This window comes from Sesamum indicum, linkage group LG8 (assembly GCF_000512975.1).
Source record: "Sesamum indicum cultivar Zhongzhi No. 13 linkage group LG8, S_indicum_v1.0, whole genome shotgun sequence".
NCBI classification, from domain to species: Eukaryota; Viridiplantae; Streptophyta; class Magnoliopsida; order Lamiales; family Pedaliaceae; genus Sesamum; species Sesamum indicum.
The window spans coordinates 13,195,251-13,222,861 of NC_026152.1; the positions used below are offsets into that span (position 1 = coordinate 13,195,251).

At 32.2% G+C, this 27,611-nt stretch overlaps 3 protein-coding genes across 3 annotated transcripts; 1 reads left to right on the forward strand and 2 right to left on the reverse strand.

The window, feature by feature from the left end:
* LOC105168459 (uncharacterized protein At2g33490) lies at positions 4,789–14,989 on the forward strand. The gene is made up of 11 exons (XM_011088550.2): positions 4,789–5,206; positions 6,416–6,488; positions 8,123–8,197; positions 8,844–8,905; positions 8,987–9,055; positions 10,385–10,413; positions 10,532–10,739; positions 10,831–11,091; positions 11,685–11,738; positions 12,439–13,417; positions 14,689–14,989. Exons 1-10 carry the CDS (start codon positions 5,096–5,098, stop codon positions 13,390–13,392), a joined length of 1,896 nt encoding a protein of 631 aa, XP_011086852.1. The 5' UTR covers positions 4,789–5,095; the 3' UTR covers positions 13,393–13,417; positions 14,689–14,989.
* Positions 15,168–17,148, reverse strand: LOC105168460 (somatic embryogenesis receptor kinase 2). Its single transcript, XM_011088551.2, has 7 exons — positions 16,897–17,148; positions 16,665–16,800; positions 16,497–16,568; positions 16,202–16,345; positions 16,030–16,101; positions 15,864–15,935; positions 15,168–15,431 (listed from the first exon to the last, which is right to left on the reverse strand). The coding sequence occupies exons 1-7, from the start codon at positions 16,985–16,987 to the stop codon at positions 15,356–15,358; spliced, it is 663 nt and encodes a 220-aa protein (XP_011086853.1). The 5' UTR covers positions 16,988–17,148; the 3' UTR covers positions 15,168–15,355.
* Positions 26,254–27,380, reverse strand: LOC110012467. The gene has a single exon (XM_020696309.1). It carries the CDS (start codon positions 27,010–27,012, stop codon positions 26,293–26,295), a length of 720 nt encoding a protein of 239 aa, XP_020551968.1. The 5' UTR covers positions 27,013–27,380; the 3' UTR covers positions 26,254–26,292.

Below are 27,611 nucleotides of genomic sequence, written 5' to 3' on the forward strand. Positions count from 1 at the left end.
CAAAACACAAATTGAGATCTCAATGCATCTCATACATAAGTGATTATAATATTTTTAATTCCATTAACAAGCTTTGATGCATCATGGATCATTTCATCATTGTTTTTTAGCTCAACATTCGAAACAATAAAAAGAATAAATTATAGTCACCTTTTATGAAATTTGGTATGACTATAAATATTTTTTCGTTGTACCACATAGTTTCAATGCTTATAACGACGAGCTCATTCGTTAGACTTTCATCCAAAATATTTTTTTTATTATGAATTATAATTTTGTAAAATACTTTTATAATCTAATATTATCAGTGAATTATTTAATTTATCCACCCTCAAATTTTTTTACATATTTTCATAAACATTTAAAAAGAATAATAAAGATAAAATAGTAATTTTTACATTATTGGTTAAAGACTACATAATTAGTTTTTTATTTAAATAAAATATCTATAATTTTTTAAATAATACAAAAATATTTATACTCCCCCCTAAGGTTTGGTGTAATTACACGTAAACTCCCTATAGTTTGAAAATTACATCTAGCATCCCTATTGTTTGCTTCCGTCAAACAAATAAGTCCATTCATTGGTTAAAATTCAATGAATTTATTGATATTAATAAAAAAATTGAAAATTAAAATTGATATTTACCCTTCATTACTTTATTACTAACTTATAGCAGGTCAAACAATTTTTTGAACTAAACTACCCTTATAACGAAAGAGATATACCACCTCACATGCATTAATGCGTGAAGACGTATTAAGATAATTTAATCATAAAATAATTTATTTGACTTGTAATAAGTTAATAATAAGTCAATTGAGGATAAATACAGATTTTTTTTTCAATTTTTTTGTTAATATCAGCAATTTCAATGAACTCTGACTAATATGGGGACTTATTTGGTAGATGAAAACAAACTTTAGAGGTACTAGTTTGTAATTTTTTGAACTATAGGGGTCTTGGTGTAATTACACTAAAATTTAGTGGAGGGGGTGCAATTATCCCTTATAATTATTCTAAATCTCAAAATAAATCGCCGCATGCTGTAATTTATCTAGATAAAAAAGGAAAGTCGCTATTGTGGACTTTGAAAGAACGAGTGGAGACTAGTTGTCACTCGGATTTGATTTGACCAGGCGTTAACGCGACTTTGAAGCCGTATGAGTGCCGGCGACTTTTTCTTTTTGTCCTCCACTAATAGTTTCAAACAGAGACCAAAACTTGAAAGAAGAATAATGATCATAATTGTTGTTACAAAGGCGTCTTTTTCATTAAGTTGCGCTTCTCTTTATGTTTCTCAAAAAGCGGCTTTTGAATCTTTCAACATCTCAATCAAAGGCGTGTGACTTGGTAGGGTCTCCCGCCACATTTAGATCACCTACAAAGGTATAATTACCAGATGATTAACTAATTACTACAGTTTACTACCTACAATTGTTAAACATGCATGGATTTAATCCACGTCGAAATCGGTCAGAATTCTTTGATGGTCGGATCGGGTCCGTTGCCAATCACCTACAAGTGTGGTTTCTGATAAAAGAAAATATCATTAGACTAGATGCTCCCCAACTAAAATTCTCCAATACCTAAGTCAGTGAAAGTTGAGAGATGATCGAAAACGATCTAATGGAGTAAATAAAGTCAAAAAAAAACAATAAATATAACGTACCATAAATGTGTGTAAGCAATAATGTTTATATGTCCAAATGGCTGTACATAATTGATCCACGTGGCCACATCTCATGTGAGGTGTCGTAAGAGGATCTATAGTCCGAATTCTAGATTTTTGATGCGAGACTCCAGCGGTGTCGTTGCTACCCGACCGAAAAAAAGTGCACGGATCCTGAGGTCTTTGTGTATTTTCTTCTATTTTTAAGGGCATTTTTGTCCATTTGACTTAGAAGGGTAGTATACCCCCATCAGATATATATAATAAAATTTGTTTAACAGAACACGAACGGGTAAAATTGTAAACAAATGAAGTCAAGTCCGATGAATTTTAGATAAATTTGTCATAGTTTGAGCTCGAGTGTTGATATTTATCATTTTTGACAATTATTACACAAGTCGTCGTTTCTGTTAAAAATTGAAAAAGTTCATAGTACTATCGATCATTAAAAGTTTATTTTACTTAATTAATATTAACTTTTTTGTACACTATAAATGATCTTGGGCTTAAATATCATACAAAATTGATAAAATCTACCATGTGGTCGGGTAAAATTATTGTAAAAATTTAAATTTTAATTACGGTTAATCAAAATTTATTAAGGTTTGACTTAAGATAAAAATATTTGCCGCAATTTTTAGTTTTAGCAAATATGCTCAATTTTGTGTTAATCACAAAACATGTCAAGTTTTTTGCCTTTTATGGTACTATCCAACAATTTGAATTTTTATATGTACGGACTCATGATAATTTTTTTTAGGGTTAATCATATTTTGTTATTCGAATGATGACTGTTTTTATATTTTGATATTTAAATCTTTTTTTGTGTCAACCTACCATATAATTTTGTGTTTTGTCATTTATAACTATTTTTTAATCAATTTTTTTGTCAATAAAAATCACATGCGGTGCACATGTGATATTTAAGAGTTATGTAATATGATATATTTCACATATGCACAGCATGTAATTGTTTTCTGGTAGAAAAATCAATGAAAAAATGGTCATATATGGCAAAGTGCAAATTTTGCAAAGTTAAAATGGTAATTTGATAAAAAAAAAAAAAAAAGAATTCAAATTACAAAGTTAAGAACGGACATAGTTTGGATGACAAAATATAATTACCAATTTTTTCTTGTTTTTAATTTAATAATTCATGTGAAAATCGTTTAATTTGAATAATCTACAAGTACTAGCCCTTCATGCCCCAAATTCAAATTTTGCACCGTGAATACTCTCACAATCTTTGTACTCATCCTCTTACATCTCTGTTGATTTAAGCATGGAGGGTTATAACTGGGCCAATGTTTTTAAACTAGGATTGGACTAGCCGACCAGGACCAGATCTGAGATCGGTCCGTATATGGGTATAAAAATCAGTATGGTCAAACTCGGTATGAACTAGTCAAAAGCTGTCAAAATTGGTGAAAATATGCGATGAACTCGATTATTTTTTTTCTTTAAAGAAAACATAAAAAGAAAAAGAACATAGGACGTGAAACTGCCTCGACCAGCTGTGCACGATGCTCGACGATGGATTCTTGAGCGAGTTGTGGAAGTTGCTGGGCGAAGAACTGAAGGGGCATAGGGCGAGCTGTGGGCTGTGGGGGGCGCTGTTTGTGGAGAAGAAGGGAAAGGTGATGGAACAGACGTTTGGTAGGGGTGAGGAGATAAGGTAGAATGTTTGGGTGAAGATGGAAAGATGTTTGTGGGAAGAATGAATGATAAATGAGACCACTAGCATGCACTCAAAAACAAACAATCTGCAATTTTTCATTTTAAAATTATTACTTTTTAATTTATAATTTTTATTTTTTTAATGAAATTGATTGCTACTTTTAAGTAAAGTTAAAAATTTGATTTATTCTATTTATATATTATAATGTTTTATATTTTATTGTGATAATTTTTATTTAGTTTAAATAATTGAATTTATTTTTGCGTGTTCTTTATTAAATTTTATTGAGGATTATTGTTGCTACTGAATAAAATTTACCTTGATTTTTTTTTTAAAATTTCGTATTTAAATTTTGTCTTTTAACTTAATCAATTAATATATAATATGTTGTATAATATATATATGTATATAGTATAGTTCGTGTCAATCGATTTTTTTAATTTGATTGAATTGGTCGAATTGATGATCAAATGACCTAGTAACTTGTCTGGTTCGATCTCCAATCCGATTCTTGAAACAATGACTGAGGTATTTCGAATGTATAGTTCTTACAATTTTTTGATATGTGGGTCAAAATACTAGATTTCAACTTATTTAAATATATTAAGATGTTCTTTTATTTGAATTAGACTCTCGCGGGTCCTCTAAATTCGAGCATACACCAAATTGGACAAAACTCATTATTCATCAAAGAACTAAATAAACTTCGTCTAAAAGTTAAATTTATATCATTTTTTTTTTGTTTATATCTATGTTTTATATGAAGAAAAATGTTAATAAGCATATTGGATACAAGAATGTTAGCAACTATAAATTATAAAATGACTGCTGTAGAGTGATGAGTGATAAATTAAAAAATAAATTTATTTTAATAAAATTAAATTGTAATAAGATATTTGTTACGATATCTGTAGATGATAGATGATGGCGCTCTGTCACTATCCAATAGTGTATAATCAATCGAATATCATCAATCACTGAATTGGTATATTTTTCAATTGAAAAGATATGTTATTATGATTAAATAATATGTTATTTGTGTGTAACGGTATGTCCTTTCATATGAAAATGTGATTATTCAATTTGAAAAGTCACGCTCTTTTATAAATATACTTTTTAAATGAATATATCTATTCAATATCATTTTTCCGACCTTATGGAGGGTGACATTTTTAATTCTGAACTGATTTTTACAATTTAATACTGTAATTTTTAAATTATTGCAATTTTCATCATTTGGGTCGCAAAATTACACGTAATTTACATATGATCCAATTAATTTATTAGTTTAATGTTATTTTTTTTTAATTTAGGAACATGAATGCTAGTCCAAGAGTAGTTTTTGGAATTCTTGAATTTACTATTATTCAAATTTAAATTATTTGTAATTTTTATGTTTTAATATTTTTGAGAGGGGAAAAAAAAGGGAAAGAAGAAAAGAAAAGAAAAGAAATGAGGCGAAGTCCTTGATCTGACATGGTAGTAGTTTTCTAACAGCTTTGACGTAACCAAAAATGGCGACCTCTTTGGTTCCGTGCAAATTCAATTCCACATTCTACTCTTTCTCTCTCTCTCGCTCTCTCTCTCAACATTCAATTTGATCTAGGGTTTCATTATCACTAATCAATTCCACTCTCCCACCTTTGTTTTTTGCCTTTGTAAATTCAGCTCTGGTGCGTGTGTAGAAATTTTTTGTGGTGTGTTTGTGACCTTGCATACTTGTTTTGAGAAAAAAATCAGCGAGATGAAGACGTCGCTGAGGAAATTGCAGAAATTCGCAGCGCTTAGGCACGACAGGAGAGCGCAAAAGCATCATCAATCTCTGGCTCTAGATGAGCTCGCTCGAGCTACGCAGGTAAATTTACGCTGTGATTTGGTTTGAGTAGGAATAATAGATTAAGAATTTGCGGTTTTCTTTTGTTTATTTTCTGGGTTTAAGGTGTTTAGTTCATGGGGAATTTCGTATAATTAAGGGGAATTTAGCAAATTTATTTGCAGAATTTTGGAATAGGGAATTTGTTGTTTATGATTGATTTATCACAGTATTCCTCAATTTAACAAGATTCATGGAGCTTTGACTGGTCAACTGTCTTGATGAAGTAGCAGTAGGTGTGGTTATTTTAGTATCTTAAATGTTATAGTCTGAGTTATTTTGCCATGAACATGGTACTTTTGAGTGAGTTCGGTGATCTGAACTACAATTGTTATTGCAATTTTTCTGTTTGTACTGACTGTATTTTTTATGCACCATCTTAAAATAATGAACTTTATATGATGGAATGACTTTCTATGAGTCTTTTGATAAATACTGAACCATTTGGTCCGAATCAAGAAAATGTTAAAAAGAAGAAAGAAAATAAAAGGAAAGGAAAATATGAATTCAGCTTTGCAGATGGTAATAAATAAAGTCTGCATTTTCTTTTAAAGGAAAAAAACAGGAAGGAAAAACATGAATTCAGCTTTTGTGATGGCAATAAATCAAGTCTTTGTATTCTCAAGAGGTGTCTAACACCTTGATTTTGTAAAATATTATTGGACAACTAGGTGATTATGAAGTCACTGCATAACAAAACAAAATGCAACATTGCCTCGTGGAAACTCGAACTGATGATATGTTGACTCTTCAGATATTCAATCCCCCTTCAAATCAGTACATGTTTCAGTCTATTGTTAGAATAAAAAATGTGTTGCATCTACCAACTTGTTTGCTGTTATTTCTTTGAATAGTATACTTACAGAATCCTTCTGCGATGTGGAACTATTGTCGCGTGACATTTTGTGTGGTATAACCATGTGCTGAGAAGTTTGCTTCGGTGTCCATGGTATTTACATATGTGGTTTATCTGGTCTTCAAGTTGGTGGTTACGGAAGGGTTGAGGCCTATGGAAGGTGCAGACATGTTTATGATGAGTAGTACTGTTTCAGAGACATCACATATTTCTTTCTGGCATATGTCAACCTTATTTGCATTAGCTAAATAGTTGTGTTGGATCACCACATACCACTTGTGAAAGTTTCACTCTGTGATTCTAATTGATAAAAAAATTTGTTTTTTCTCTATCAGGACATGAATGATATGAGGGACTGCTATGATAGGTTACTTTCTGCTGCGGCCGCAACTGCAAACAGTGTATATGGTATCTTGATGACAATAAGAACCCTTTATATTCTTGAAATACTTCTGTGAAGTTATGAAGTAAATTGTCATTGATTTTGAATTCAAGTTGAATTTCTCTTGATAATCCCACTCCAATATTCAGTTTTTAAGTCATTTTTGCTTTGATTAGTATAATAATGGTTTGTTCGCTGGTATATAATGTGATAGCTTGCTTTAATCATTTGCCATTTGATATCCTTGATCATTAGCCACACGGAAAAATTACCTGACAAGTGTTCTAGGTTCGTCTGAAGAGTTCTTTAGCTACTCAAATTTCACATGACTTGAAAGAAAATAAAGCATGCATTGGCTGTTAGAAAAAAGTCTTTGTTTAAGATTGCTTGCCTTATGGTTAAAGGAAGCAACAATAATGTTGAAGAAGGGCACTATATCATTTTTGGAAAATTGTTTCCGATTCCGGTGATATTATGAGAGTACAAATTACATTATCTGTCTATACAGAACATGAAGCTGTATGTGATACAGTTAGTTCGATCAATGTGCCCATTTGTACATAGCATAGTTGTTAAAGGCTCATGGTGCACAAGGGCGCATGGCGCAACGTGGGCCTTTTTGAAGCACGACGCTAATTTGCAAAAATAATTTATATATTTGTATTATTAATATTTTTCAATGACAATAATGTAAAAAAAAAAAGTTAAATACAAACTACAAAGATTAAATAACAAGTTCAACATTAAAAAACGTTATATAACCATTAAAAGAAGATGAAAAACAAGTGATGTTAAAGAAAACAAAAAAGATCCAAATGTAAGAAGGATTGAATAAATCCTACATTTTTTTACCGAAAAGCAAATAAGGGTATAATCTAATCATCTATTTTTATTAGATCATCTTCATTTTCGTCTCCATCATCATCATCATTGTCATCATCTCCATGATCATCGGATCTAAAGCAATTATTGTCTTCTTTAGTATCATCAGACTTTCCTTTTTATTTTTCTTCATGAATAGGATGAAGACGGTGTAAAGTAGATCTAGATGAAGTAGACCCTTTTTGGGTTGCTTTGATGAAGATGCCTGTGATGTGGTACCACAACTATGGTTAATAGGGTCACATTTCCAAATTAAATCTATTTAAAGCCTTACGTAAACTAGCCTTAGTCTCAGTTGCAAGTAGATATTCTTTTTGCGCTGGTGCTTCATATTCCAATTGCACCATTGTTCCTTGTACATTTTGGTATGAGAAACTTGAACAATTTGTGTTTTCTCTCACATTTCTTCAGGTCTTTTATCCATTGATTTTTATTCGATTAAATTCGCATGAAGTTCCTTTGCCAAGCCCCTTTCTTTTCGGAATTTCAGAAACACTGAGAAAAAGGGTTGCTTTTGATGACCTTCATAGGGCCATGTTTTCCAATTAATTCTATTTAAAACCTTACATAGACAAGCCTTAGTCTCGGTTGCAAGTAGATATTCTTTTATGTGGCTATGCTTCATATTTCAAATGCACAGTTGTTCCTTGTACATTTTGATATGAGAAACTTGACAAATTTGTGTTTCCTCTTACATTTCTTGAAGATCTCTTATTGATTGATTTTTATTTGATTGAACTTTCATGAAGTTCCCTTAACCAATCCCCTTTCTTTTCAGAATTTTCAGAATCACTGAGGGAAATGGGTGATTGTCTTCTTGAGAAAACAGCTCTGAATGATGATGAAGAAAGTGGTAGGCTGAAATTTTCTCATGCACGTACATGTTTGTCGTTGAAGAAAATGGACGATGATGTCCATGAATGTAGAATATATGAAGAATTAGTTGGTAATTCATAAATTCTGCAATATGTGTGCGGGTATGGGGAGGCAATTTCTTAAAAATATAACTCTTATCTAATTCAGGTTGATTGGTCTTTTGAACTTAACTTTAGGATATTCATGGATCAATTTGTTCCATTTTATTGCCCGTTGAATGAGTAAGAATATTATTTCTTAGATGTTTGTGACACAATTGCTTTTCTGTTACATTTTTGTTAACTTTGAGAGTTTGTCTTGGGAAGAGGTGTTCCTGTCATGTAGAATACACAAGTATGAGTTTGCATGATGCAACCCTAAGCGACCTGTTGGTTGCTGAGTAGTTTATTAAACTGGAGAAAGCATATTATGTGGATTTATTAAAGCATAATTTGGATTAGCGACCCAAAGTCATTCTGCTAAACAAGTTTTATCCTCTGATGCTGCTAGGACGAGACGACAAATTTGCCATATGCCTTTAAATTTCTCTCTCATTGCTTTCTCTTTATAATCTGTGTCTGTTTGCAGTGAATCAAATATTATAGTTTTCTCTTCCAAAATAACTAATAGCTTTTATCATGCAGGAAAAGTTTTATTAATGCTGGGTAAAGTACAGTTTGAACTTCAGAAACTTGTTGATGGTTATGTGAGTGTTGACTGATGTGTATAAAATAGTTTCTACTTCCTGCACTGATTTTTAAGCTGATTTATTTATTCTGTATGTCAGCGTTCTCATATATTCCAGACGATTACAAACCCATCAGAGTCTCTTCTGAATGAACTTCGCACAGTAGAGGTAATAATGCATAGATAATGTATTATGGTTGCTCTTTTGTTATTATTATTTGAAATAGTTCATGGATAACTGCATTGATCATGTATTTTAAAGAGTACAATTGTACAAATGCTGGTATTTGAGGGGGATAAAGGTAACCCTTGAATTCTCTTCCAAGTATCACCAGAAGCATGTCATTTTTCTGGTCAAGTATATGTTTTCTCTATCTTTCCCCTTTCTTTTCCATTTCCAGATACTGTATTTCTTGGATTCCAGTGGAAAGTATGGTGGCTTTGATTCCTGTAGCATTTTTTTGTTTTCTTTTGTCTTGCCTTCGCTCACTAGCTTGCTGTAATTTTTTGCCTGCCTCTACAGTTACTAGTGTGTTTTGTGACCAATTGTGTTGACTTAGGCTTTTTTCCTGGTTGAGTTTATGTTCTCTCTATTTTCCCCCTTCTTTTCAATTTCCAGATACTGTATTTCTTGGATTTTAATGGAAGTATGGTGGCTTGGATTCCTTTTAGTTTTGTGTTTCGTTTGTGTTGCCCCCGCTCACTAGCTTGCTTTAATTTTTTGCCTGCCTTTACTGTTATTAGTGTGCTTTGCAACCAATTGTATTCACTTAGGATTTGTTTGATTCAGTGAGTGGAAAAGGGAAAAGGAAGTGAAAAGGGAAGGGGAGGGGAAGCAATAACACTTTTCCTTAAATTGTTTGTATTATTGATAGGGTAGTAAATCTTAAATATTTCCACGTGTTTGTTAAGAAATAGACTCAGAAAAAAAGATTATCTTTTGTAATTTTTAACAACTAGCCGTTTTCTCATTATTTTGTCTAAGTAAATAAATAATTTAAAACTAAGATAATTTTAAACTTAAAAAAATAAAAATGAACCTGTTAACTTATTAATAAAAATATGCATCAACATTCAACAAGAATACGAATGAAATATTGTTTAGATGTCAATCTTTCAAATAAAGGAGTCTTGTTTTATAGATAAATTATGTCTACAGACAATATAGTAAATAAAAATAAAATGGGTACTTTCATGGTCTTTTTAGCCTGATTTTCGACACAAACAAAATTTGGTTTGGGAGGTGTTTCATATTTTTGCAGCTTTACTTCCCCTCCATTTATAACCTTTTTGTATAAGTCCCTTTATACTTTCACTTTTTCACATGTGTATTTTTCACGCGGACCAAATGAGCCCTTAATGTGGATTTTATATCGTTCTAGCTTTTACTTCTTAACTTAATACCAAGAGAAAATCTCCAGAAGAGATATTTGACTCGTTTCTTTGGCTGCAATTTATACGTCAGCTGTTCACCTAACCTTTTCCCCCCTTTATACAGGAGATGAAGAAGCGATGTGATGGGAAAAGGTTCTATCCGGTTCATTTGTTTAGACACTTTTCTTACCATTTTCTCAACACTAGCGGAGGTTTCACTTGTTTATTCTTAACCTCATATTGTTTCCTTTTGTTCTGAAATAACTTCCAGAGAAATATATGAAGATCTGATGAAGAAACAGAAAGAGAGAGGGAGGTTAAGAAACAGTAAAGGCGAATGTTTTAACTCGCCCCTGCTGCAAGAAGCACATGATGAATATGATGAGGAGGCAAATGTATTTGTCTTCCGCATGAAATCTCTAAAACAAGGACAATCCCGTAGTTTTTTGACACAGGCATCTCGGCATCATGCTGCACAGGTTTGTTTTCTTTCTGAGAAAACATTAGATACATGAAACGTGATTTCTTGTTACATCACAGTTGACTCATAGATCTTCACTTTTACAACAGTTGTACTTCTTCAAGAAGGCGCTCCGATCTTTGGAGGCAATTGAGCCACATGTCAGGATGCTTGCCGAACAGCTCCATATTGATTACCAATTTACTGGACTCAAAGATGATGAGCGTGATATTTATGATGATGATGATGAAAGTGATGGAGACGATGAAACTGAAGATGGTTCAGAAACCCATGATGAAGGAGAATTGAGTTTTGACTATGGACAAAATGGTCCAGTCCAAGAAGTCTCTTCATCAAAAAATTCAATGGAGGTACAACTTTAACATCTCTTGATACTGAAGTAGAATATCCGTCTGTCAGTCAAAATAAAGAACTTCTGATCAACTATTTCACATGCTTTCGCTGTTGTTCAAGCACCACAAGTCTTGCTTATTGACACTAATTTGATCTTAAAGGGTGTTCCAACTGTTGGGGTAACTTAAATTTTGACTGACGGAGCAAAACTTCCTTTTGGCATGTGAAACTATGAAATCCTTGAAGTTGTTGTACTGCTTTGAGTTACTAACTGGTCACTCATCATCCTTTAACCTGTCAATTCGTGCATTTTAAATGCAGCTGCCTCTGTAAGCCATCTGGGAGTTCATAAGGAGCACAGCCAGATTATACTAGGAAAACAGTTTTTCATATTGGCAATCAGTTAGCATTTTGTTTGTGATAGATAAACCATCTTAACCTCATGGGTACCATGATACACAATGAGTCATTGCCTTGATGGGCTTGTTTGCTAATCTTCACTAAAATTATCTTCTCAGACTATTCTTGAAACTTGTTTCTCCGATTATTTGTCATAATTTCAGCTGATATAGCCATCTATGGTTACTTAAAATTTGTTATATTTTTGCAGTTGGATAATACTGATGCGGTATTTGCTGCTGACGTTAAATTGGTTTCTGCAATGGTGAGGAATTCAAGTTGTATGTTTTTGCTGATGGTTCTTTCTCCTAATTGCCACTGCCTCCTACCTGACCACGTCAAAGTTCAACTAAACTTTTTAATAAGTTTTCGTACATGCTGCTTTATTTTGTAAATTTTTTTCTCCCTTCTGTTTTCCTCCTCTTTGAACTTTGGGTCTTAGTTAAAAATTGCTTCAAAAAGAAGTTCAAAGCATAATTCGGTAATTACAGAAACGAATTGGTGACTTTTGAATTGGACCAAGTGCTGGGACATCATAAAGGGAAAGTAGGATTAACAGTGAGATTCATGATAGTAGTTGTTCCATTTATGAGCAAACGGATTTGTTTGATGAAATAAATTTGTTGCAACTAATAGTTGACGTAGTTATAGATCTACCTATCTGAATGAAGACTGCCCGGACAATGAGAAAGATTTTTGCACCTTGGATTTTATCTGATGTTATTCTCTTAAAGCGTTGAATGAAGACAGAAGTTGTTATAGTTCACGGGTTGCATCTGTGTGGTGGATGTTTCATTTGAAGTCCAAGTAATCCACAATTTCATACATAGGAAAGCATGCATTCAGTTTCGTTTTTTGATGTTTGCATTGTGAGTCACACGTCTTGTATTTAAATATTTCTCCAACTCCATTATTAGATTGATATTAACAACGCATTATGGTGTACTTTCGGTCCATGCTTTCAGGAGATTTTACGAAGTCCTGGTCGAAATTCTTTTTCTTTCCAAAGAGGGCCCCGAGTGATCAGCAAATCAGCACCTCTCTTTCCTGAAAAGAAACTTGATTCAGCTGAGCGAGTGAAGCATTTGGGGTCTTCGGCATCACGAAAATTCACTTCTTATGTCCTACCCACGCCAGATGAGGCAAAGAGTCCAGTATCGGGGAAATTGTTGAATGAAGTATCTCAAACAAGACAAACAGTGTTCAACCTTCGGCATTCATCTCCTTTAGATCAGAGCAAGTATGAGAAACTTGGGGCAAATGAGAAATTATCTGGACCAATCATCTTAGACATGCAATCTGTACTGAAAGAGAGCAACAACACCACTAAAGCAACTCCCTTGCCCCCTCCATTGACAGAAGGCCTTTCACTTAAACAACTTGACCAAAATGTCGCATCTCATGCTAAGAAAGCCAAAAGACAGGCTTTCTCTGGTCCATTAACAGGAAATCCATGGCCACATAACCGAAATTTCACAGCCAGTGGGCCCATTGTCTCATCAGCCTTCCCTCCACCATTTTCCGGGTCCCTATTACGCACCCCATTACCCCATCCAGCATCAACCCCCAAGTTGTCTTCTCGTGTTTCACCTACTTTCGTGTCATCCCCTAAAATTAGTGAGCTTCATGAGCTTCCTCGCCCCCCAGCTCATTTAGCTGCTAGAAGACCCTCCAATCGTGGTGCTCATTCTGGTCCCTTAATATCACAGAGTCATGAGCTGTCTACTGCATGTGTATCGACAACATCCACAGCAGCATCTGCACTCACTATGACACCGCAGTCATTGCCACGCAGCTACTCCATTCCGGCTGGAGGTTCAATAGAAATAGCATTACATGTTCCTTCAGAAGGTTCTCAAGACTTAAAGATGGCAGAAGATATTTCCTCTCCTGTCCAGCCAGCTTCTCCTACATCATAGCTACTAGCCAGCCAGATGACTGAAGGTAATTGGAAAATTCACTTCTCAGCTAAAGCATGCATATTGATATTGTTTATTAAATAAGGTAAAATTTCAATAGGGTATACACAAAATTTATACAGACACAGAAGAAAAATTGCTTCAGTTATCACCCACCTTCCTAGAAGAATATGGATTGAAGTATCTATACCACCTTGATAGAGGTAGAGAGAGATTTCTGCTAGAGGGTCAAAAACTCCACAAAATGAAAAAAACTGGATCTGGAGGATAGAACCCTTATCTGTGTTCATGTCTTTGCTTTAGTATTTGGATAGGGTGGCTCTGGAGCCATGTTGCATTTTTTCGTGGAATTATGCAGATTTCTTATTGTTTAGGAGGAAAATGTATATGGTTCATTCTTTTTGATACCTAAAGATCTAAGTCACCGCTGTGCCATGGCAGTTTTAGGCGCAAGAGAGCTCTCTGGTTTAGTGTATCCTCAAGAGGGCCTCTGTAATTAACGTAGTTTTCAGGTACTCTGCAGATGATACAGATTATCTACCTATACTGAAAATGCATAGGCTTACAGCAAATATCTGTTGAAACGAAGTTAAATATGCCAACGTTTTATTTGGTTTTAGCACTTACAACAAAGAGAAGCGAAAGGAGGCATATGCCTTGGGCTCTCAATACAAAAACAGAAGAATATTTTAAAATATGCTAGTCCCCCCTGCTCCAATTCCATGTGGATATTTGATCGAACTAAAGGAGAATTCATGCGTTCACTTCAAAGTCTCACTCACCTATAAAAACACTTCGTCATGTGGGTGAAATGTCTACAAACACGAAAAAGGACTTTTATTTTATTATTTTGCTCTCACTCAGTGATAAATGTGCTAATGTAGATGATCTGGATAGCTACAAGCTTAGAACCGGGAGTATTGAGTTGTCTATTTAATGTTCCCGAGAGTTGATAGATTGCAAATGCTCGCGAAATACTGCAGCATATTACATTTTACTCTTTGAGTTTGTGAGTTGTGCATGATTAGCCTGTTTCTTAGTCAAATATAAAGAGAGAAGTACCATGAGCACAAATTAGTGGAAAAATGATATTACTGACACAAGTTAACGAAACGAGACGTGTAGGTTCACTAAACCCAAAAAGTAGTAAAATCAGCTGTGCACTCTCTTCATTGACTTTAACAGAGTACTGATTTCATTTTGAACATGTTATTTCTCTTGTTGTGGAATTTTTTTTTTTCGATGCATGCCTGCGTTTACACGATAATGATGCTGATTTGGTATTATTGTTGACAGGTAACTTGAAGAGGATACATTAGAGCGCCGCTCTACTTCTCAGCCATCAAAGGGAAATTTGTTAATAGTTACTAGTTAACTCTTTCTAATTTTGTTAGTCATGTATAAATCACTAGCTCCTCAGATTTGCTATCTAGTCGCTGTTATGAGCAAATATTGTACCATAACCAGTGACACAATCAATTTTGTAATGAACCATGTCCTAGATATGGAAGCTGTAACAGTACTAGCCTTCTGGAAACGAGTCTGAATCAGTGCAAGATTGATATTAATTGGACATTGTCTGAGCTATTGAGAATGATCAGCTATCGTCATATAATTAGGTCTAGCTTGGACCTGGGAGTTACCCTTGCTCAATGCAAATCTTGTTTCAATTAATACTGGTAACAATTGCTGAGATTGCTTTATATATATATATATATATATATATATATATTACTATTTGAAGATTGTTCCCATCTCTTATATACTCCATATGATTTGAGGTGGACTTGGGATATCCATATCTCATAGTTTGAACTTTTGAACAAACAGTAGTTCTGAGAGGGCCATCAAAGCTAACTATTTAAGACCCAATCCCATAGAGTTTACTAGTTACAATGATGTCTGGTTCCAACACATTACTCATAGCGCAATTCTATCTGGTATTATTACTTCTAAACATCTTTCATTTGCAGCCTCCGACGTTGTATCTCACGAATCCCATCAGCTCAGGCCCTTCTAATCTTGAGTTGTTCGCAAAACTGCAAAACCAGGGAAAAAGAGAACAAAATGCTCAATCAAAATTAGACAAATCAATTCAACAATATATACTGCAGCCGATACTTCACAATCAGTTCATATACTTGGGGCGTGCTCTTATCAGCTTTCAAGACTTTATAAAATGTTTGATAAGTTCTTTTGAGAATAAATTTATAAGATCACAAGAAATAAGATGTTTGGAGTTTGTAAGCTCGTTTGGAATAGAAAAAGTAAGGAATTCTCAATTTATTTTTAAACTCCTAACAAATTAATTCCTTTTGAAATTGTGGTAGACATTTTATAAGTTTCGTGATCTTATTTTATTTAAACATTCGAGAAGATTTAATTTTAAAAATAAGATTCAATATCTTATAAATTCTAAAGGTGTATTACAAGATGTATGAGTTTGTAAGCTATCGTTTTCAATAAGCTACCTTTCTTGGGTGAACTTAGAGAAGGCGCCCACCGTTGGGATCGTCCCACACAAATCATTGTCCGACACATCGCTGTGCAGGCAGAAATAAGTTCCAAATTAATCAAAACCATGCGAAGGGCTACTTAATTAGCTAGCTTCAAATCTTGAATAATAATAAGGCTCACAAAATCTTGAGGTTTCCAAGCTTGGTAAGTTCCCTAGGAATTCTTCCAGTCAGCCTGTTACCATTAAGCCGCCTGATGATAATGTCGCCGTATCAGAAGCACAAAACAATGATACATACTAAAATAATAATAATGTAATAAAGCAGCAGCAGCAGCAGATGGAAATTATTACAGGAATTTGAGATTTGAAAGGTTTGAGAAAGAAGGAGGGATTGATCCAGTAAGGTTGTTATGGTACAAATCCAGGCTCACAAGACTCTTGAGCTGTCCGAGTTCTGCTGGAATTGGTCCCGTCAAGTTGTTCATGTACAGTTCCCTGTAATTAAACCACCAACCATGCATTTCATTTAATTAATTAGTACTTGCTTATTAAATGTAGTAATGCATATATCAGAACACCCCCCCCCCCCCGGGAATTGGTATTGATAAAACCCCCCCCCCCCCCGGGTAGAGTATACGGTACTGACAGATACTGAAGGCTTTCCAGCTTCCCCAGCTCAGGCACAAGCTTCCCTGATAGCTTAGCATTTCCAAGATCACTTCCAAGAAGAAAAAAAACATTTAAAAAATTAGCTTCTTTAGTTGAAACTAATGAGAATTAAGAGTGAGTGAAAAATGAAGGGGTGATGACTGACAGTCGAGTAACCCTATTATGAACAGGATCGCAGGTGACATGAAACCAAGTGCATGGGTCGACCAGGGTCGGATCCCAGCTCTGCAACACCTTTTCCGGGTCATTTAAACTTCTTCTCAATGCATACAGAGCATCCCCTTTTAATTCAACAACACCTCAATTACACCATTACTTAATTATCAAAAAATGAAATAACTACTCATTAAGAACAAAAGATGTTGTTAATTAATTACCTTCTAAATTTGCATCTATGGCTGATAATGCAAGAAAGAGGAGAAGTAGATGACGATGAGAAACAAGAACCCTTCTTCTGCAGCACCCCATGTTTGAAGTGTAAAACCCTTCTTTTCTTTCTTTCTTAGTTTATGATATGATTCCCAATTCTTGAATTTTAAAGGGTTTTTTTCTTCTTTGTTCTTCTCTCTCTCTCTTGAATTTAAAAGGGTTTTTTTCTTTTTCTTGTTAACTCTCTCTCTTATAAAGAAGGAAAGGAATAAGGAGTGGGGAGGGAATCCAAATCCATGTTGGGGAATTTATAGAGCCCATAAAAGGACTACTCAGTGTAAATGTTAGGTCTTTGAGGGGATGTGGGGTTGCATCTGTCTGTGTAGTGTGTCTCATCTCTCTCCCTCTCTCTCGATGATTGGGAAATTTCAAAAAGAAAAAAAAAAAAAAACTTGGAATTTCAAGAATTTGGACCTCATCTGTTTGTTATAATATATAGAAGAATGCAAAGGGCAAAGGGTAAAGTGGGGCTCTTTGAAATGGAACATATATAAATACATCATATTGTTACTCAAAATACTAAAATGATGGAAACAAGACAAAACATAAAAAGAAATAAAGCTGTGGTGTTTGAGCAATTCTTTGTCCTTTTTTCCATTTTCATTCTCTTAATTTTTTGGAGATTTTTATTTCTTTATAAGGATAACCAATTATGCATTAACAAATGTTTGTGTGTGTTTTATATTATTATTTCTTTAATTACACAAACATTCTATATCGTTTGCAACATTACAAGAACATCCCCTACCTCATGAGAAAACATTAATGTAATTTACCTACATAATCTACTCAAAGATTTATGGTGTTAGTTATTTATTTACGACATATGATTAATGATTCACACCTGTGTGCAACACATATTATTATATAATAAACATAAACCAATTAATGTACATTATAGTATAGGTTTCCTTGAAACATGTCTGAGGAACACAAGATGACAACAGTTGATTTTTCGAGCATATTTTGTCTTTCAATTCTTCACATTTGTGTACTCTCTATGTATATATGTACCTTAAAAAACTCAAACATGGAAAAACTGCAAAACCTCTATTTTTAATTCAAGAAACAAAACCCTTGAAAAAATCCAATTACGTGGATATTCGTGTTGGTCGGGCTCACAATTGACGAAAGTACTGTTTGGTGTTCATTTTTTTGCATGCTTTTTTAGTCATGTATCCTGTTTCTTTTTACGTACTTTTTTTTCCTTAAGAGATTTTAAACAATTAGGTAAATCAATTATTTATCATTACATTTATTTTTTTTTAAAAAAAATCATGCACTATATATATATACACAAATGATTGGTAATATATAGAGCGAATGTTTTAATTAAACCAATATTCAAATTTCAAAAATTGACAAATTAAGAATAAATTCGTCAAAAACTTGTAATTATGGGTGCAATTTGGCATGTGCAGTGCACCTCATGTGAGCCCGAAGTTCCAATCAAATTGTGATTTTTGATGGATTTTATCTTTAATGTTCAAATTCTTTAAAATTGTCGACTTAAATATCAAGTTGATCAGTTCCAATTAGACTGAATCCACTTCTTACAATTATGGATTAAAATTATAATTTTTCTATTTATTGGCACCATAAACAGAATTTCTTATTTTTTTTTTTAAAGTAAACGCTCAAATTAGAATTTTTACCTCTTTTAACCTTTTAAAATTAGGTAAATTATATTGACCTTGCTTCAGTTTAGGCCTAAATGCACAAATCCTCTTGCTTTTTGCAATTAAAACTATAAGTACACCCCTCTTAGTGATTGTTTGTGTAATCTTCTGCCACTAAATAAAAGTATACCTGTAATTACAATAACCTCAACGGGGTGTAGTGTAATTTTAAAACCAATGAAAATTTAATCTAATTTCAGAAAATGTCAATATAATTATTTTTAAAATTCGTTCATTATTATATACATATATATATATATATATATAACATTATTATAACCACTTTTACGTTCTTTTGACTTACAATTTATTTCCTTTCCCTTGATTAAACTTTGTCAAAGGCATTTATAATTTGAATATATATATATATACATATATGAATCAAAAAGTAAATTTACTTGAATAATGATATATCGCACTTTCAATCATTAAAAAAAAAAAGGATATGTCACATCTTTCAAATTGTGCAAGCATTAGATTGACCCCACCAAAACTTTGCATAATTAGAGTGCATAAAGTCTAATAGAGCCATATTCTCCAACTAAGCACTTCACATGGAATTTTTATTTATTTTTTTTTTATACTCAAAATAACGTGGTTGATATCAAGTATTAGAATTAATATCTACTAATATATGAATTGTTGTTCAATTTTAATAAAAGCTGTTGATTAATTATAAATATTTAATATGAATAATTAATATATTAATTTTTATAATTATCAATGTTTGAGATTATATTGTCATCGTAATTGATGTACTTTAAAAAAAAATAAAAGAAAGAAATAAGGGGTGCATGGTCCAAATCGCTTGAGAAAAAGAATTATCGGTCTTGATTTATTTAAAAAAATAATATCTTTTTTCTTCAAGAAAAAGTCCCTCTTGAAAGCATTTGATTCGTTGATTAAAGTTTTAACATCTTTAAGTGATTTTTGTTTAATATTAGTTACTTTGAAAGTATATTTCGATAATTGTTAAATCAAGGATTTGAGTGAGTATTTTAAACTCAAAAGTAATTTATATATGAAGTGAATTTATATTCGCAAAGCAAATAGGGTCACATATATTCTAAAAATTATCAATAACGAAATAAATAGTATAATACATTTAAGATATAATTAAATGAATTTCAAACAAGCTCATGATACAAGTATGTAAGCAAACGTCAATTTTTAAATATTGGAGATTTATACATTAATTTAATCCCTGTTTGATAATGTGATTGAGTAGTCCAAACATATAATATTTCAAATGCTAATATGATTCTCGTGTTATTTGGCCCAATTTTAATATTATCACTTTAAAAATAAATTTCATCCAAATTACACATTTATTTCCACTGAAATTATTTTTTTTTATCTATTTATTGCATTATGCCTGTGAAATAAATTTCTGATCATTTCATTAATCTCATAAATGAGGTTAATTTTTACTTATAAAATTATAAATTGAAACGTTACAATCATTTTTTTAAAAATTGATGATTTCAAAATAAAATTTTCTAAAATTAATTGTGCAATTGTTGAGCTAAACTGAAGCATAATCAATTAAATGCAAAATAAGTAAGTGGGGTAAAGATGGAATGTTGTAAGTGATAATAATATTTTCTCAAAAGAAGTGAGTTTGACCAATTAAGTACACACCACTTTGAAAATGAATGGTTTTGTTCTTTGCTTTTGAAGAGCAACAACCATAGAAGATGGACACCCAAAAAGCCTCTCTTCATTCTTCACACAAAAAGCCAAAAGCTTTCCACATGGACCACTCAACTTAGTGGAATATTATTATGCCAAATTCCAGTTGATGGATTTTAAATTTCTAATAATAGATTTTTTTATATTTTTTATAATTTTGAATTTAAATGATATTTTTTAAATTATTTATGGATATCAAATTCAAGTTACTTGAAATCTTTTTACCAAATCTTTCCGATTAATTCCAAATCATTCCATCGATATTGAGTTCCAATCATGTTTATTAGGATATTGATTTAATTAAGTTAATTGCAACATACTCCAGTATAAATACTAATAGGCATAAAACCCTCTAAATAGAACAAAGAACAGCAACCAGCCTTGCTAAAGTGGTAAGGTTAAGGCTTTACAACTAAATATATTGTGGATTTAGGCACCGTTATTGTGTGAATATATTCTTTGATTTGAATATATCAATGTGTGGAATTAGTTTTTGAATTTAGATTTAATGATAATGTATATATTGAATCGAATCTTATAAAAAGAAAAAATATAAAAAAGAGCAATATAACATTCCGAACTCTTAAGGAAGGGGGCAACGCAACTCTTGAACGAGGGAGACAATGAGTTTCTTTTTAAAAATTCATAAAGTCGGATTCATTTTTTTTAAGCCTATTAATATTTTAACAGGAATGCATGCAGTTGAATTTAATTTAATTTAATTTAATTAATAATTTTTAATTTGAAAATATATGTAGTTAATTTCCTCAAGAAAGTGTGCTAGTAACTTTATTACCAAATTTTCCCTCAATCAATGGGGATTAGCATTCACCACTGACTTTTTAAATGCATTGTGTTGGTTATCCCACCATGTTAATAAATTTGGATTTATTATAATGTTAATTTAGCATTTTTTATTTTTTTTAAGAGGATCAAAGTTGAGTTTTTAATTTTTAATGGGATTTGAAATTATGAGCTATATCTTTCATAAAAATAAAATCACAACCATTAAATCATTTGATCGTTAGTATTTTATCTTGTTTGGTGCTAATACAACTTTATCATCCATTATATCGTTCAGTACATTTAAATTTAAATTTTGGTATAAAATATTAATAATTCAAAGTAATAAATATATTTAAAAGAGACAAAAAAAAATTATTATAAAGGTAGACATCCACTTATATTTGTAAAACTTTATTAATCGAGCAAAACCTAATTGGCCACTATTGCTCTTTTTCTTCAATCTACAAACAAAGTGTGATATATAGACCAAAAGCACTGTATTATGAAAAATTCTAACCCAAATCAGGTTTTGTCAAATCAAACCAATCACATGGTGAATGTATTATATTTATTGTGTGATTGATTATTTTTCTTTAACTATATACTAATTATACAATAAGTATATTATAGCGATAATTACACTATGCTCTCCTGAAATTTGGTGTAATTATAGACCCTCTATGCTTTGGAAAATTACATCTAGCACCCCTGAAGTTTACTTATGTTTAACAAATAAGTCCCCTCGTTAGTCAAAATTCAACAACAACAAAAAAAAGAATCTATATTAACCCCTAGTTGACTTATTATAGGTCAAATAATTTTTTGTGATCAAATTACCCTTATACGTCTTAACGCGCTAATGCATTTGAGAAGGTATATTTTCATCGTTAAAAAAGTAGTTTAGTTCGAAAAAAAAAATATTTTATCTGCAATAAGTCAGTAATCAATCAATCAAGGATAAATATCAATTTTCATTCAATTTTGTCAATATTAGCAAATTTAGTTAATTTTGACTAATGGATGTATTTATTTGTTAGATGGAAACAAATTTCAAAATTGCTAGATATAATTTTTCAAACTACAAAGTCTACATATAATTATGCCAAACTTAAAGTGAGATAAGTGTAATTATCCCTATATTTATAATTAGTTTAAGTCTAATTAAACCGGTCCGAACTATAATTTTGGTTGTATTATTTGGTTAGGTCCAAATGTTCCATTATGAATCCTAGTAAAATTGCATGCTTTCCTGTCGTACATACTCTTTCAACCAACGTAAAAAGGGGTACTTGATTGCTGCTACCTTTAAGACTAATCCATCGGGGTCAAGACTCGATACAGATATCCCAATTCCACCAATTATTAATAAATTAAGTGGGAATTAGAAGTCATCTCATGATTCGGGTCAAAAGTTTCTTTTGTGTTCAACATGATGACTTTGCTGACCCATTTATTTAAGCAATTTCCCGCTCTATTTTAGCTTTTGATTAGTCATTTTTTTATCTATTTCCACTGCAATAAGTTCTTTTTTCATGGGTGGTTTTTTTATATATATATTTTTAGATCGATTTATGTTTGAGTTTAAGAGTTAGTTAAGTTATTAGTTATTGGTCCTACCCAGTTGGTTGGTTCATACATAGTTAAAACGGCACAGATTGAATTTTCTATTAAAAGTTCCGTTGTACCTTGTATTTCATTTAATATCACTAGGATAAAATTAAATATTAATAACAAAATATGATAATTTTAAAATTTTAAGTAGTTTTCATTAATTTCAACAATTTCCTTTAATTCAAAAAAAAAAAAAATTGAAACCTTATCATTTTCTTCTATTAGAGGATTCTTTTCCCACCCTCTTTTGCTGCAGCCCACGACCTCTCTGTCCACGCGCCTCCCACCACCATCGTATTTCAAGCATTCTTGCCGATTGCAATGAATCTCTTGATTTGGAACTGTCAGGGGTTAGACAGTTTGTATCCTTGGAGACCTGGTGAGGCTCCTTGGCCTTCATATTCGAGACCAAGTTTTAGCAAGGAGATGTGACAGTCTAAAATAAAGATTGAATTATTTTGGATTTAGGATGAACACAAAAGAGAAAGGTGGAGGGTTGTTACTTCCGTGGAGGAAACACATAGGGGTCACACTATAGTCATTCTCCATTGTCATATTGGACTAGAGCATAACAAAGATGAGTCATGGGCCAAATAATATTTATATGCGTGAAATCAGAATTAGAGAAATATATCGTGAAGATATTGAAGTACATAGAGAAAAATTTGATATACTAAATTGGTGGAAAGTAAACACTCAAAAGTTTCCAATTATCTCAAAAATAGTTCGGGATGTATTGGCAGTTCTGGTCTCAACTGTTGCTTCAGAATCCGCATTTAGTACCTGTAGTCATGTTCTTGATACTTTTATGAGCTCTTTGTTTACTAAAATAGTTCAAGCACTTATTTGCACTCAAGATTGGCTTCGGAAGATTCCAAACCAATTTAGCATTGAAGAGGATTTGAGTGAATGGTTGAGAAAGGAACTTTTTTATTTGTTCTTGTATTTTGATTATTGTTCGATTCCGTATGCTCTAATATCTACTTGTCTAACTATTTTCTATTTTATTGTAGAGTTAACTAAATTGAGAGTTGATTCAACAATTATTAACATTTAATGGTGCTACTTCTTGTAAATTTTTGACAAAATACTTTTTTATTTTTCATATATTTTGATTATTGTTCAATTACGTATAGTCCCCTTATATTCTACATGTTTAATTATTTGTTCATAAGAAGTATATTTTCTTGCTTTTATTTGTCCAGGAACAAAGTGCTTCTTTTGTTCATTGTGCTTCTTTAACTTTTCTTTCATTGTATCTATTGTTCATTGTGTTGCTTCAACTTTTGTTTCATTGTCCATAGGTGCTGATGCTATTTTGCTTAGGAAATTCTTGCATTGTTCTCCTACTTTCTGTTGTCCAATTTAAGGTCAGATGTATGTAAAACTTTGGAAGGTATTTTAGTTATGTAGGATATTGCAACTTGAAGTTCTTTGTACAGATTTTGTCAAGCAGTGGCAATGTCCTTGGGTTACAAATTGATGAAATTGCCTCAGTCTTCAGATGTATATTGGAGGGGAATTACTATTCATCCTCAAAATATTTTATGAGGGGAAAATAAATTTGGTCCTTTAATTTTGTCTTCGATTAATTTTGGTCATTATCATTATCAGCTTTTTACTATTAATTTGCAAAAATATGTAAATTTGATCCAATTTAGGATTTTTGCTCAATTTTTGCTGGAATCTATCACGTGTCCGCTGGAATTTCCACCTAAGCAATGAAGTTGATGATGTGACGTGCACTTAAATAATTAAAAAATTTTGTAATTCATGGGGTTTGACCTTTACCACTTATGCTATAACGAGTATTATAAGCTCAATTATGTTGTATAACCTATATATATGTAGAAGTATTTCAATATAAATCGATAACAATATTAAAATATATTAAATATTTTTAAACAACTAATATATTATATTATTTGTTTTGATAAAAAAGTTAAACCTAAAAATATTGAGATTTTAGCAGAAAAATATATTTATGTACTTGAAAATATATTGTTTTTAATGCTTATATTTATATATTATTTTATAAATTTATTATTGTATATTGTATGTTTAGAAATATTTACAAATCTGTTTTAAATTAATAAATATGTTAATAGACAATATATATTATGTATTTTAATAAATAATGTATTACTTTTTAATGCTAAAATTTAATATATTTTACATAATTATTTATTTTATAAATTTATTATTATATTGTATGTTTTCAAATATCTATAGACCTTTATAAAATTAATAGATGTGTTAGTAGAAAAAATATATCTATGTATTTTACAGAATAATGTGCTACTATTTAGATATTTGCATAATCATTTATATTAACATAATATGTTTAACAATATTTAATACATTAAATATATTATCAATCTATATCGAAATATTCTAGATACATAGATTATATTGGATAGTTGAGATAAATGGTGAAGGGTTTAAATGCTATTTTAATTGACTAAGGGTCAAATCCCATGTGCAAAAGAATTTTTCAATCATTCAAGTTCATGTCAGATTATCGCTACATGACACATGGCAGATTTCGGCAAAAAATTGAGCAGAAATCCTATATTGAACCAAATTTATGCATTTTTGTAAATTAATGATAAAAAATTGATTACGATAATACTCAATGGATCAAAATTAATTGAGAACAAAATTAAAAGACCCATTTTTTTCCCAAGTATATACTTTTACCTTGCTTTCTATTGAAGCATTGGAAATGAAAATAGACTTACATGCTTCTTCAAATACCCTAACTGGACTAAACGAATACTCGAATCTGAGGCGTACACCATTTAATCAATTTAGGATTGGGTCCGTTTTTACATTATCCAACATATCGGGTACCAGATCTGTTGCCCACCCCTACAATTTTGTACACTTTCATTATTATGGGTATATATTATTATTTGGTTTTTTCCTTAAAAAAGAAAAAAAGAGATACAAACTAAATTGTATACGCAGAAATTGGGGTCTACTTCTTAAATTGTGTTAGACTAATATGCTCTGGTCAGCTATATTCAACTTTACTGTCACCCTCAATGCAAAACTTCATTTGACTTAGAATTATTGTTCAAACGATTTTGTACTATTTAGGTCCACTTTCCGAAATACATACATTGGATTGATGTACTCTGGTCTATTAATACTATACTAGCTACCTTGATTTGATTTGTTCAACTTCTATCTTGATGATTTTGGACTAATTTGATCCAAAAGTGATTCTAATAATTTGTGTATATCGTACATCTAATTTGCTGAGCTACTATCTTGACCAGAATTTAATCAAATATATCATCAATGCTACCACATCCATCAACCATTAATTACTAGAACAAATAATTTCAAGATCAATAACAAGACCAAAGATAAGATGAATAATTTAGAAATCAATACAAACAATCAAAAAACCTAGCAAAAAGAAGTTGATTCATTCTTCTAGATATTTTATCTAATTATTTATCACACATCGTTGATATCGATATGATTTTTTTTTAAATTAAAAAATATAATTATATTATTAAAACAGGAGTCACATACAATATGACATAAATCTACGTGCAATAGTTACTAGAGAAAACGTCTCATCGGCCAGCCCGCTTCACCATTCGGGATTTCCATCTCGACAGGCTTCATGACGCAATATCCGGTTCTGGAGCAAGATCCCACCACTCTCCTCTTCTCCACTTGCTCTCTCTTGCGCAGATTCTGCCTGTTTATGATGGCTCTGAGCCTTTCCCGTCTGTAATGGCTGTTCAAAGGAATTGGGATGGCATCAAGCCCCATCAGCCTCCCTACCACCCCTGGTTTGCACCAAATCACACTCTTCCCGCCGACCACAGCAGGAAACGATGATGATGATGATCTCTTTTCTGCTCCCAACTCGTAGTTCTTAACTCTGAGAGGGGCCAAGTTCGTGAACGAAGACCGGTACATGGCGTCCTTCCCGTCGAGGGAAAATCGAGGGTACTGATTCAAGGCGGTTCTTGCGGTTCTCAGGATGTCGGAGCTGTTCACGCACGACATCCTGTGCTCGACTCCTTTGTACTCCTCCTTCCTGGCCATCTTCTCCTCCATTTCTAACTGCAAGATCATCTCCTCCAACGTGGGCGGCCGTTCTCTGGAGGGGGAGTCGACGAACGATCGTTGTCGTTGTCCCGTGCCCAGGTGGTCGAGTTTTTGCTGGTGGAGAGTCGACGTTGAGGCTTCTCCATTGCAGAAGTTTCTGAAACCCTTTCTCATCTTGGCTCCAAATGAGTTCTTGAGAAGAAACAATGACAAGTCCTTCATAGTTTAGGTTTCTTGTTCAAGAATCATGGTTGGAGAATGCAATGACCTCTGTACGAGACAGTACTGACGATGGCGTGCATATGAATTGAATGAGAGAACGGTGTATTTGATTTTCTGAGACATGGCTTTAAAAGCAGTCACATGAGGGAGGGGAGGAGAGTTTTAATCACAAGTTTCCCAACTCCCATAACACATGAAAAGCTTGTAAAGATACTTATGGCTTTTGGGTGGTTCATTTACACTAATTTGTTGAGGGCAAGAGTTTCAAACTTTCAAGCTAACTACTAACAATAATGTCTTTTTGTACTATTTTTTTTTTTTGGTTGGAATCGTTTATAATATTCATTCACAAGTTGAGAACCACTATCCACTTCGATCATCTAAAAACATGATAATTACACTGACATGTATTGGTATATAGGAAAATTTACGCAAACTACTTCATCATTTATAATTACACTGACACCTCCGGTCAATCAATAAAGTGATCACAAAGAGCAAAAAATATAAATATCCCTTCAGTAACCGTTGATTAAAAATGAAGTTATCTTTTTCGGATTCCTGCTCAAAATTTCAAAATGACGTTGTTTCCCACAGAG

Excerpts from the sequence above, each read along its gene's own strand:
- LOC105168459 (XM_011088550.2), top strand. The coding sequence starts at position 5,096 with ATGAAGACGTCGCTGAGGAAATTGCAGAAATTCGCAGCGCTTAGGCAC. Across the intron at positions 8,906-8,986 it reads AGAAACTTGTTGATGGTTAT|CGTTCTCATATATTCCAGAC; the intron begins GTGAGTGTTGAC and ends TCTGTATGTCAG. Across the intron at positions 11,739-12,438 it reads TTAAATTGGTTTCTGCAATG|GAGATTTTACGAAGTCCTGG; the intron begins GTGAGGAATTCA and ends CCATGCTTTCAG.
- LOC105168460 (XM_011088551.2), bottom strand. The coding sequence starts at position 16,987 with ATGGGGTGCTGCAGAAGAAGGGTTCTTGTTTCTCATCGTCATCTACTT. Across the intron at positions 16,569-16,664 it reads CATAATAGGGTTACTCGACT|TGATCTTGGAAATGCTAAGC; the intron begins GTCAGTCATCAC and ends TCTTCTTGGAAG. Across the intron at positions 15,432-15,863 it reads TCTAAGTTCACCCAAGAAAG|TTTTGCGAACAACTCAAGAT; the intron begins GTAGCTTATTGA and ends CTGGTTTTGCAG.
- LOC110012467 (XM_020696309.1), bottom strand. The coding sequence starts at position 27,012 with ATGAAGGACTTGTCATTGTTTCTTCTCAAGAACTCATTTGGAGCCAAG.